Source organism: Talaromyces stipitatus, genomic scaffold, assembly GCF_000003125.1.
Source record: "Talaromyces stipitatus ATCC 10500 scf_1105507295555 genomic scaffold, whole genome shotgun sequence".
Taxonomy (NCBI): Eukaryota; Fungi; Ascomycota; class Eurotiomycetes; order Eurotiales; family Trichocomaceae; genus Talaromyces; species Talaromyces stipitatus.
In genome coordinates, this window is record NW_002990116.1 from 2,973,730 (window position 1) to 2,986,745 (window position 13,016).

Here is a 13,016-nt window from a genome sequence, read left to right on the forward strand (position 1 = left end):
AAACTCCCAACGCACCAAGCCCTCCAAAATGGCGATAAAGAATAAACAGGTTCGCAAATTACAGCACATTAAGCGCAAGAGAAATGAAAGTGCTGCCAAACACAAATTGCGCCATGAGCGGAGGAAAGAGGAGACCAAAAACCCGAGTCTCAGAGAAGAACGCCTTGCGCGGTCTGTACCATTGACGCTGGATGTAAGTTCATGCTACGAACGACTGCTGCTGTTGAGCGATGCTAACAATTTTACTTGGCTGTTAATAGAGAAAACGTACCTGGGATGACATAGGAAGTGACGACGAAAACTTGCTCGGATTGAGCATTGATGTGGAGAGACTCAAGAGACAAAAACAAGAAGAAGATGAGGCCGACAAGGAAGCTTTAAAAGATAGTCAAGGAGAGGAAAAAGACAGCGAAGATGATGAGGTCGACAGTATGATCATGACAGACTCGGACGAAGATGACGAGGACGAAGAGGACGAAGAAGAGAATTCGAAGACGAAGCAAAGTCGAAAGAAAACGGTTCCTACCGCTACAGAAAGAGCAACGTCGCCTACACATTCAACAAGATCTACGAATCTCAATTTAGCACCCGAAGCGCTCGCAGCCAAGTTCCCGGCACTATTCTTAAACGAAACAAAAACACCCAAAATCCTCATCACAACCGCCATTAATTCTACCTTGCATCACGAAGCGAAACTCCTCACATCTCTATTCCCAAACAGCGTCTATATTCGAAGGACCGCACATCATCACGCACACAAATTCTCCATCAAAGAAATCTCCAAGTTTGCCAGCAATCGCAATTTCACTGCCCTGATCGTAGTTAACGAAGACCAGAAGAAGGTTTCTGGCTTAGATATTGTCCATCTACCACAAGGACCCATGTTCCACTTCTCAGTTTCAAATTGGATCGAAGGCAAAAAGCTACCCGGTCACGGTACAGCGTCAGAAGCATACCCAGAACTCATCTTGAACAATTTCCGCAGTCCTCTCGGTATATTGACGGCACACCTGTTTAAGTCACTCTGGCCACCGCAGCCAGATCTCGCGGGACGACAGGTAGTCACGATACATAATCAAAGAGATTACTGCTTCGTGCGTCGGCATCGATATGTCTTCCGGGAGAAACGAGAAACCGAAAAACCCGTTGTTGACACTGATGGAAAGGAAATTAAAGGCGTCGAAGGTATAAAAACTGGCTTGCAAGAACTAGGTCCCAGAATGACTTTGAAATTGAGGCGGGTCGACAAAGGGATTCAGCGTAGTAGTGGTCAGGAGTGGGAATGGAAGGGGAAAATGGAGAAGACGAGAACGAAGTTCCAGCTTTAGTCGTGGTGTTTATCTAATATCGGTACGATACAACTCATATATTTCCAATGAGAATGCATGGCATATATCCCTGCGTTTGTTCGTAATATTTTGACGTCGTCCTCATCTAATAGGTCTCTTATTATTAAATATTTTCGAGTTCTTCCAACTTGCACTGCACCTGGATGGCTTGCAATGAAATCACGTGGAACACGATACCCTAATTTATCATGACATCATTCAACATCAGTAGTAAATGCCATCTAGAATTGCGTTCCTATGTGAATTCTACCATTCACGAACACATTTGCCCCCGTAAAGAAACTATCCAAAGGACTAGCCAAAAACACCGCTACCTTTTCAATCTCCTCAGGAGCCCCCAATCTCTTCAAAGGCACCTTCGATCGCTGCTCCTCCACCCACTCCGGCATAATCTCAGAATACTTTCCCCAAGGACCTCCCTTACAAAGTATCGGGCCCGGTGAAATTGCATTAACTCTAATCTTCTTTGGTCCCAGAAAATGAGATAATTTTTGCACGTGCTGTAATTGAGCTGCTTTGCAAGGGCCGTATGCCGCTGGAGGACTGCGGTAGAATTCGCGACCCATGAATGAGCTTTGGACGATGATGGATGCTTGTGAGGATTTTTCTAAATATGGGATTTTGGCTTTGACAAGGTCGACGAAGCCCATGACGTCGATTGCGAAGCTGCTTTGCCAGTGCTCGGTTTCTCCTTCCATGTGCATCGGTGATGCTAGCATCTGGTCTTAATTGGATGCCTTTACAACACTCAACAAGGAAAGTAAAGCAACATACCATTAGCGATAACCACATCAATCCGTCTCAATCTCTTCGCAGAAATCTTCACCCATTCTACAACAGCTTGTTTATCACCCACATCCAGCGCGGCTCCTACTGCCCGAGCTGAATTTTTTGCTGGAACGGACTTGTCGAACTCATCGAATTCGGTGTTTGTGACTGTTAGTGCACAGTAGGAACCGTTTGCTTCTTCCTGGAGGAAATGTTGTGCCATAGCCTCGCCCATGCCGCGTGTTCCTCCTAGGAAGTAGGCTTAGTAAGATTTGATTGCAGTGGACGGGATCAAGGAGAGTGATACCTGTTACTAAGACATGTCAATATTTGAGGGATGTTGCAAGGACTATGGCTGATTGCTTGTGTACTAATAACGGAGGGAATGTGTGTATCTCGGGACTGTCAATATGCGCGTTATATCAATCGAATGTGAATTCAGCCTTGAGGATCATTCCAATAGATATTATTACCTGTGTGAGACCTTACAGCTTAATATTGTTAACTCTTTAGGTTCCCTCGAACCAACAACTGTCTCTCGAACTACTTGAAGGGAAAATGATACTTAGGGCTAAGTGTAACCGACTGGAACTCACTCCATAATAACTCCGAAACTCCTTTCGACAATGACCATGATATAATCTTATATATAAATCTATGATAATATTGTGGAATCGAATACATGGTGTTATCAGGATTTGTAGGGTAGATTAGGTAAAGAAACGAGGCTGGTTTTATGTTAGGTAGGTACGTGGTTACCTAGGTATATTTGTAGAACACCAGTCCGGACAACGATGAGATATTGTCTATTTAACTACCTAGCTACTACACAATTGATACCTGATTCCATGCTGTGAGAGCCGGCTTAAAGTAGGCAAGACAATGCTTAGAGTCTTCATGAGTGAGAAGGGTATGTGCAATACTTGCATAGAAGCAGCGAACGCAAGAACTGTAGCTTGTAATCCAAGACATTGAATAGCACAGTGCAAGCACGCAATTCACCATCAAAGTAAAATGCATTTGCTGCTCTGATAAGCAGACTAGACAGAGGACTGTTGAACGCAGTACGTAATTTCAACTGTTAGCTATACCTAGATAGACGGAGATAGACAATAACAGATAGAGCATGGTTGGCAAGGCATATTAGAGAGAAGTCCCTGCAGTCTCTGCAATCTTCTACCTTGTCACAAGTGAATATTTCACACAAGAAGCATACACTCAGCCGTCACATATTAACCAAACACCCAATCCACTCAAATCAATCCGAGACTCAGCTCATATCAGGACTCTCCATGATCTTCATCCCTTATTAGCATGCGACGAAGATAGAAAGGGGGGAAATCCATGCTTCATATCTGTCAGAGAGCACCCTGAATGTCCACAATCGCGAAGGGGGTTACCCAATATAGATAATTTAGCTGCCGAGCAATGCGGCTTTTTTTCTTCCCACAGGAGTAGTCATGCTTCTATCTTGCCGATCAATACATGTGCATACTGCGCCTGCTTCTGGTAGCAATCTGGGTAGTTGGCAGTCATTCTCGTATCTAATGTGTTGGTGGTTATCTGACAGGGATTTGATAATATCATATACATACAGCCGTCAATAGCCGGATGGCTCGCATGTGCATACCTACCTAGGTGTTAGGCATTTATTACAACCGTCACGGTTGTTGTATTTAACACTTTATTCGTGTCTCTGTCTTGGTAGCTAGGTAGCTGTGAACTATCTGGCGTCTCGCAAAGCCTTGCCAGGATATACTACAATTCCCGACCTGATAAATGGAAGACCCGCAAAAGTCCACCCCCGTTTTACTCACATGAGCCAGCCCTAGTCATCTAACAAGACTTGACAGAATAGGAAAAAGAAGACGAATCCGGGTATGTAGCAGTGTGAAGTTCAACGAACCAACTGCCGGGAAGGTTGGTGGTATTCCTCAGTAGCAATAAGACGTAGTAGTATTATTAGATAGGGACAGTCCCTCATTTCTTCGAAGTTCCTCCCTAGTCTTGTTTCCCCAGAATCTTCACAAGCAGATAAATGCAGCCAAGGAACCAAGACAACAAGGGATTACAGATGACTTGAAGATCTACGTACTACCATGGGATGGCGGTCAGCCGCTGAACGCACTGCAGCGGCCATAGTGCCGTGAGCGGTATAGAATGGAGGGGCTTGGTTATACAAAAGGGAAATTTGTGCAACTTCTGAGTTACTGGTCTGCTAAACTAGTCAGCTCGAATCGACGAGTCATGTTCCCAAAAGCGGGAGAAGCTGCAGACACAGGGCATTACGACTAGATAATAGACGCTAACAAAGCATGAGAAAGCAGGGACAAGAGAAGAATGCATTTGCGAAGGTCTACATCTATAGAACAGATCCAGCGGTTAGTCGGTGATCAGCCAGGTTAGGTTAGGAGATGAAAAGTGAATCAGTTATCTACTGGGGTAGATTGGCTTGAATACTACGTTCTTGACTTTTCGGCAATTCCAATTGTTTTCACAAAGGTAAGAGTTGGGTTCTTCAAAAAAAAAGTATAAAAATAAAAAATCAAAAAAAATCGAGAGCAACTAACATTGAGAATTGATTATGCATGTATTCTCCAGCGGATGCTACGTCGCCATTTCAAGCAGATAAGCTCATGGCTTGAATTTAGTGCTGGACGGACGTAGCAGTGCTAGTACCTGGCGTTCCTCGTACAAACGGCAGCTAAGTAATGTCCGTCGTCCACTGAGTACGACACTAAACAGGCCTTAGAATCGGCTGTGATGCTGATTTCAGGCCCGGAAACTACGGGTACGTAGTCGGTCACTTTTGGCCCAAAATAGCATTGACTATGTAGACTGGCCCCAAACAAGAATTGATGATGGTTAGATGTACGTAAATTCGTGCTTTTTTTGAACTATGTATTCCACTGTACTGTGGGCAATGACCTTAGTACCGACTGATTGACGGCAGAAGAAGATCCGGGCCCCGAATGTCGATAGGTGCCAGGTCTCATTACAGGAACAGGCTACACATTCTGTCGATCGTCCTGGAACAAGATGCTTGCCCTAACCCAGTCAAGGGCGTTGCTAATCAAGTACAGTCTACCTTTGAGTACGTACTCCGTAGTTAGTCATTCTGCACTTTAGTATTAACATACTTTTATAAATAGTCTCAAATGCCAGTTGATTATACTCGGGCCTTTTTCTTCACTAGGAGATTCGTCGGTGAAGTGTATCTTCGATATTAGTGCGGGGGCATACAAAAGTTCATACTCAACTAAGTCAAAATTAAAATTCTGTTCAATGGCTGACGGGTGACCGGCAACTTGTTAGTTAACTTAGTCCAGTGCTTGGTTTGTGTCATGATTCAAGGAACTCGAAGCCCAAGAACGGAACGGCGCCGAACTAATGTCAGCAGTATGGAAGATACGAATCATACCAAGGTCAGGATTTGAATTATTAAGTAACGACACAAACTCGCATGTAATTACCGAACACATGTGCAAAATTACAGCGATAGAGTTTGTAACTATTCCCAGAAATCTTGTTACGGGAAGGTTGCATGACTCGGGTCCATAAAACGGCATCAGATGTTTTAACGTATGACCATACATACTTATCGCCATTGCAAAGAACTGCCTTGAGTAATCGAGTAAGCAAGTTACCAAGTTAACTACACGACGGCTGCGCCTGCTAGCTAGCTCTTCAGTATTGGGAATCTCTAGTATGTTGTCTAACAAGCTGCGAGAAACACGATGACTTCAGCCAACAGTCAGGCATGAACACGATGCCTTGGTCAGTTCGATTCACTTTGATCGTGAAACTCGTATATCGCGTAGATTGGGTCTGTAACAAGTACAATTTCACCAATTAGAAACAGGGTTCACGCAAGACAGTGCTATACTTTTAGTATCCACAAGGCTGTCGACCAGCGACCATATCTTGATACAGATGTTTTCTGTAGTAGTGTTTCAGCATGTTTCGAGGTTATTTTTATAACCACCCAGACAGCTAGTCTCTGACTACTTGTTCCAAACGTTAGAGGTAGGTGGATATGCCCCTGGTTTTAGGGCCTGTCACCCATGCTAAAAGTCAAGGCCGAAATCATCTTGCTAACGAGCGTTGATACGTAGATTTAACCAATAAATTCAATTGCGTAGGATAGTGGATGTCAGATAATTACTTGGGGTAGCCTGTCAAGAGACTCCAGCTTATATAAAGCCATACTCAACTTGGACATATCTACCCAGGTAGTTATGCACCCACATCTCTATCCAATTAGGTATATAGTGAGAGTGCTGAGAGATCAAGAGGTCGTTATTGGAAGCTAGTAAGTAATTCGCCAAATTTCATTCATAGAACTTCAATCCCACATAAACTGCCACAAATAACCTAGAGAATATCAACACTAAAAAGGCATGGCCCACTCGACAAGGGCTCTCGTATGATGATCTACAAATTGCGCTATCCAATACGAGATCCAAGATTCTGTCAGGGTCGCTTAAATTCCGACTATTCCATCGAGCTCTGGACGTGTATTGGACAGGTGCCGAGCTGAGCAATTAGCCCTAACTTAACTAATCGTAGAATTATCAAGTCAGAGATTACACCACTGTTAAAGACTTGGAGGACAGCATACCCACCGACAAATTAAGGATAGGTAACACCAGTCTTATCATAGTTGCTTACATAAAACCACAATACTAATACGACAATAACTATTTACTGTTCATCCGGATCACTGGTCTGGTCAATGATTGTATAGTAGCATCGATATTATAGCTTCGGAGAGCTCCGTGACTTGACAGATATAGAACTCCTCTTTTCAACGGTTTTCTATGTAGTATCCAGTACGGAACAAGCTGTGACTGGGGGAATGGATATCATGTCTATGTCCGATAATATGCTCGGGGATTTAAATATGCTTCTTCTGATACAGGAGCAATGTCGCATGTGTTAGATCCGGCGCAGGGCAATACGCGTGGCACAGGATTGACAAAACGAGTCTCGATGCCTGTGGACACGAGTCACGGTAATTTGCAATATCTCAGCTCGGTATACGTATATCAAACCTATCCCTAGAGTCTGGATCGCTCAAGCAGATGATCCGTGGCGAGTACCTGGAAGCTATACATAAGTACCTACTCGATAGCTAGTTTGATATCTTACCCGACTCCTGTTATATGGTAAAGCACAAATCTGGTGATAATTAGCGGGTAGCGTTTCCATTTCAGGAAGTATGTTCTCCCTGACTAAAAGCCGAAGTAGTGCTAGTCTCAACGTCTTCCGTATGTAGCAGAATATGGGGTCAGTGTGACCATGATGAACGGATTGACCCCTTTGTCCCTTGGTTCTGTGCCGGTCCGTTCAACCCGAGTTCTAGCCCTAAAGGGCAGAAGCATAGGTAAGACCGTTTACATACATGGTTACATACATGCGTACTCGATTACTTGCATCATTTAACATCGAAGCAAGTATTCTGTCCTTTTCTATCATGTGAATATGCTATTACCAGAGTCAAAGCTCCAATATATCATCCAACTATACGAGTCCGAGAAGCACATGTGTCGCACAAACTCCATCAACGGTTGTACAACGATTTTTTAAAACGGGAAAGACTGCTCGTTTAGGAGTTGCACAAGAGCCTTGGAAGTTAAAAGAAAAACAAAAAGAAAAGAATATACCTGTGAGGAGTAAGAGATACGTCAGTGCGTTTTGGTCAAGTGGGCATCTTTTCAAAGAGGTCATCTAGACTTGTCAGCAGAATGGGGACCATAGAACAGGACAACTCTGATGTGGATATCGAAATGTCTGTGCATACATATCAGCAAAGGATGAAAAATCAGATTCAATAATTCCAAATGCACGGTGAAAGTCAGCCAACAAACAAGCCAACAAACCGAATTTATTCCCAAAGTTTATGTACATGTAGTCCTAAACTGCGGATCGACAATGGGGCCAGATCCGTAGGCATCAGCATCAGCACTACCGAATCCTGCGAACTACCTAGGTACATTTACCGTATCGGGACTGCTTGAGTACATACCTGATTCTGAGTTGATACAAATTCGTACTGAGAAGGTGGCCCACTGCAGACGCAGTACACACGATACCTAGTCATCATATCGAGAAAGAACAGAATGCCAATGGGTACACAACCCTAACTCAAATGCAGTTTGATATGACATTCTATAAATAACATGGTCCCTGAATACGCATATAACAAACCGATATAGTCCCTAAACTGTAGTCAAACAACAGATCACTTTAGATGTTTGAAATTAAGGATGGCTGCATGTCACGCATTGAACGTTTCTATATTTGTCAAACCGGCGTGAGCTAAGAATAATTGATGAAACTAGCTAAATTCGCTGACAAGGCTAGAACTTTGATATCTATAATCAATCAATATACAAGAAGCCTCCAAAGGGCAAACATATCACGGGATCGGGAGACCCAGCTTCATACAGCCCAGTAAATACCAAATGTAGGTAAGGATGGGTTAGGGTAAGTCGGACTCCGAGTCTCCGCGTACGTACATTGACAGAAAAAGCAAGGCATAATAATAAGAAATCGGGACACGGCACGATAAGATAAGATAGTCAATGCGTACGTGTATGTTACGAGATGTACTGATGTGGTATAGAGCCATTTCGAGGTACAACATACAACATACACAATGTTTTTTTTTTTTTATACAGATCTTAATGACGGTATACATGATGGTGATACCCTTATAAAATAGATCTAGACATCCAGACTGTTGACGTTGCGATTAAAGACGATTGTGTAGTTCCCCAGAGACCCTCGTAAAATACCCTTCGGAGCTGCCCGACACTCGAATCTACATGCATAACTAGTCCAAAACAGGAACGGAGAGATGACTTACAGAAGAGCTTGGCCAGGTAATGATCTGCAATTAGAACGAGGAACAACCAGCCACATATGAAATCGATTCGTTGATGGTTATTGTGTTCATGTGGATAAGTATCCTTTTTGATTCTCGATGCCGGCTAATGATAATTTAGCCATTCAACTGTAAGTTTTGAAATGTTTCGAATAGTCCTGTTCCTCAAGTCATGTTGTGTTTACGTACTTTCATATCCTAGGTTTTGTACATACCCTTCCCTAACTGAGCCTAAACGTGTAGTTAAAGCATAGTGCGGAAAAATCCCGGTATCAGCCAATACAGCATACATACCTGCAGGTATTCCTTCGTAACTTATTCTGGAACAAAACGGATCCTCCAATAATCTAAAGTTCATTGGCTCCAAGCCCAGTCCCGCATGTAACCGCTCTACCCTAATCGTCCTTCCTTGTTGAGACTAACCCCATCTGATAGAGATGTATGGCCAGAAGAATTATCCGCAAACATGCGTTGATTTCCTATGACTATCAGCTTATCGTACACAACGACATGGATGAGGTTACTCCTACGTAAGGTTTTCTTATCCTTATCAATAGATCAATCATGCAAGGCAATATAAAACTATGGGGAAAAGATACGATCTTCAAAAGATAAGGAGAGAAAAGCCTCATTTTGACGATCACGTTGATATATGCATGTAACCTTTGTAACGTGGCACAGGACGTCGAGATCTGGACTAGCGTTTTGGCAGCTTGACCCTACGTACTTTGTAAGAACTTCAGTTCTTGCAGTATATAATGTACTCTGTATAATGCATACTTGTAATCATTATGCTTATGTTCCTGGCTTAAGGTCGTTTGGTAGTTGGTATGCTAAAGATGAGTTCCTGAGTTTTGACTACGGCGTACTCCGGACGTAGGTAAGTTCGACGCCAAAATGCGCCTATATTAAGATAGTGCATCAGACTAGACTGATAGAGTTGATAGTTATCAGTTCGGTTGTTCGGAGTACTTATCCTCATCTTTGAACTCCGCATTTTGATTTTCGTCTAGGAGACAACCAACCCAAAATAGGCCCTGGCTATCACCGAGATTAAATTGCAAAGGAAGGTCTAATTTCTCTCGTCTCAACGAATAGTTCAATGCGATCCAGTGGTTCTGCTGGTGGATCTTCCGTACTTTGCGAGTGCTTTTGATTGCTTGTAATCCTCCTAGACTTAGGTCTATGATTGAACCATAGGCTAAAGAGAGGGAAAAAAGAAACCCGGGGGTAGATCAGCTAGATCTCAAAGCGGTAAGGCCCGGGGATGGAATCTAGGCCCTCCGAGCCAACCAGGTCAAAGCATCGTGATTATCGATCCTTACCGCTTTTAGTAAATACCTCCTAAAGCTTAGTGTACTTGACAATGATTGGCTCAAAAAATAGGAAATATATTAAAGTTCCTCCAGTCAAAGGCCTCGACTTGCGTGCTAGACCAGTTTGGGATCTACCTCCGAGGCTGTCTTTTGCGTACGGTATTTCGTTAACTCCGCTGTATTTTTGTACTGTACAGAGATACACCGACAAACTATCGTGTAGAAATTCGTAGTAGGTACGATACCTCAATATTCAAACCGATAGACTTGCGTATTCCTCGTTAAGCTATGGTCTGTTCTCCTTTTGTGGTGGTACATAGACTCCGTTCTGTATCACATAGTCGACTGGTGGCTGCGCTGACTAAAATCTCCGATCACTGAGGTCAGTGCACTAATTGTCCTATCCCCCTTCTCTGATCTATTGGACATTTTGGCAAGAATAATGGCCCCTGTTGCTTATTTAATTTATTTACTATAGTCCGTAATCCGTACTCACCAGTAGAAATTAAATACGAGACCAGCCGATCAGTTAAGCGAGACTCAGGGTCCGTGGAGAACGTAAATCCATCAGATTAATATGTTTTGATGTGACTCCGGGATTTGTATATAAAGTATATGCAGATTCCACCGACAGGATAGAGATTCTCCCGCTCTTTCTAGAAGAAATTCAACTCTAAGGGTACAAATCTTCCGTTTGGCTGTTTGGCTGTTTGGCTGTTTGACTTTTTTCTTTTTGCTTTTGGCGCACAATCCCGCTAAATGCCAATTTTTGAGTCGACTAAGTGATGCGTGGCTTGCGAGGAGATACGTACGTGGCTGTCCAGGATTTCCCCGCGCGGACTGGGCTGGAATCTAGTGTTCGTATTGAAGTATTGAAGGAGTCCTAAGATTCTGAAGAAAGCACACTAGTTGTACATACTGTACTATGTATGCATCTATCCATTCGGTCTGTTAATATATGATTTATATACGCACAACCATTGAGAGCGCAAAGAAGCCAGCGTGGGGTCAAGTTCTGTTTTTGAGTCGATCGAGTCTGTGGCGAATGAGCATTGCACGATTCATGCATTTCGATGGCGCTAGACCCAATACGGGCTACACTGTTAGGAGCTTAATATCTTGTCTTAGGACGCTAGACTATAACCGGTCTAGTTGATGAGCAGTGACCAGGGTCCCTTCCAACTTCCAGTCCGGGATTAGCGGTTGTTTATTCAGCCTAGTTTGTTTTGGGCGTAGTCAGTCGCAGGCATTCGTACAACATTGACTGGCCCGAGGGCACGATTATCGCAATCACAAGTATATATTGATCATTTGAATCTTGAGTCGTGATACGTCTGTAGTATGTGAGCCATTGCGCACATACCTGATGTCGAGGTCGAGGTCTACACGACTCGAAGTATGTCTTCAGAGAGAAAAAGTAGTTGGAATAAGACATCCACTTCGATATCGGCAATCCGAGAGATCCGTTCCGGCCCACGGTCGTTTTATATCCATGCTTCCGATCTACGTACAATTCTTATGGCCGAGATAGCCTCATAGAGATGACGCTGTAAGGGCCCAAAAGAAACAGGAATCACATGGCGGGGCTCTTTCGTTTACAGTATTTATGAATGTATCCATGGCATTGCTTGATTCCGGGGCTTGGTGGCTTGCACTCAACGCCCGAACCTTAACTTTCTAGATTGCTTCACTTGCGATATCTCTAGAGTATGGAGACAGGAAGACATGAAAGAATAGAAGGGAAAAGAAAAGACGAGGCAATCCCTGATAAAACGGCACACGAGGATCGAGAGGCGATAAGATGACTGATGATCAAAGGAACTAGACCATGTACAGAGAAGTATTACTGATCGCTCGTGTGGTCGATCATACAAGTGCCGGTGTTTGGTCAGAGTCCGTCTGCACATCTCCTCAAGCCTCAAAGAGTCAAAAGTCTCAAAACGATCATGATCAGTACTGATGACTAATTTCCGAGTATGGTGGCTGGTCACGCCATATGAACGACTACTTAGAACTGCATATACGTACAGAATACTAATTACGCTGGAGGAATTGCACGCATAATAAGTTCCTGCATCACCCTAGTCTTGCACCTGAGGCTAAAGCCATCATCTTGATTTTTTTCAGTGCATAATCGCCACTTTCGTGTAATCGCGCATCGGAGTACGCCGTGCTTGATGTTATCTGCCATCTATTCTTCTTTGTCAGGTCAAGTTTGGATGATACGCACGTATCTTGCATGTATACTTATCTCCTCAAAGTCGAGCGTTCCTGATCGACGATGGTTAGTTGGTGGCTTTACCTGAACCAGAAGAATAGACATGAAGTAATCCCGATCGGTATTTGTGCATTTACACGCCGTCTAATACTTAGTATAAACTATAAACTTGGTTTCTGGAAGGATCCTCGCGCTATCCATGACTCGTATCCGATGCTGATAGAAAGATATATCTCCTATTACAGAGGACACCTTTTACAGCCATGATGCTTCTATGCATGTATACTCAATCAATTGATACTCAACTGAATACGCAACAGAGGTTAAAGAACAAGAAGAGGGTAAGTCGGGAAAGAAATGAAGGGGAAGAAAAAAAAAGCCACTATTTCCCAATCCGGTATAAGTCACCACTCGGCAATCCAGAGTTTGCCAACGGCGAAAACCGAGATAGAAGAGAAGACACTAAAGAATCCTTC

The 13,016-nt window shown here is 43.4% G+C and overlaps 2 protein-coding genes across 2 annotated transcripts, besides 1 other annotated feature; one reads left to right on the plus strand and one right to left on the minus strand.

The window, feature by feature from the left end:
* Positions 1-28: 28 nt before the first annotated feature.
* Positions 29-1,386, plus strand: TSTA_122040 (RNA processing factor 1; the record flags this gene model as incomplete). Its single annotated transcript, XM_002482415.1, has 2 exons — positions 29-193; positions 261-1,386. The coding sequence occupies 2 exons, from the start codon at positions 29-31 to the stop codon at positions 1,326-1,328; spliced, it is 1,233 nt and encodes a 410-aa protein (XP_002482460.1). The 3' UTR covers positions 1,329-1,386.
* A 184-nt stretch (positions 1,387-1,570) lies between these two features.
* On the minus strand, positions 1,571-2,537 carry TSTA_122050 (short-chain dehydrogenase, putative; the record flags this gene model as incomplete). The annotated part of the gene is made up of 2 exons (XM_002482416.1): positions 2,124-2,537; positions 1,571-2,061 (listed from the first exon to the last, which is right to left on the minus strand). The coding sequence occupies exons 1-2, from the start codon at positions 2,350-2,352 to the stop codon at positions 1,571-1,573; spliced, it is 720 nt and encodes a 239-aa protein (XP_002482461.1). The 5' UTR covers positions 2,353-2,537.
* A 2,100-nt stretch (positions 2,538-4,637) lies between these two features.
* Positions 4,638-4,673: a sequence feature (AT_rich).
* The last annotated feature ends 8,343 nt before the right edge of the window (positions 4,674-13,016 follow it).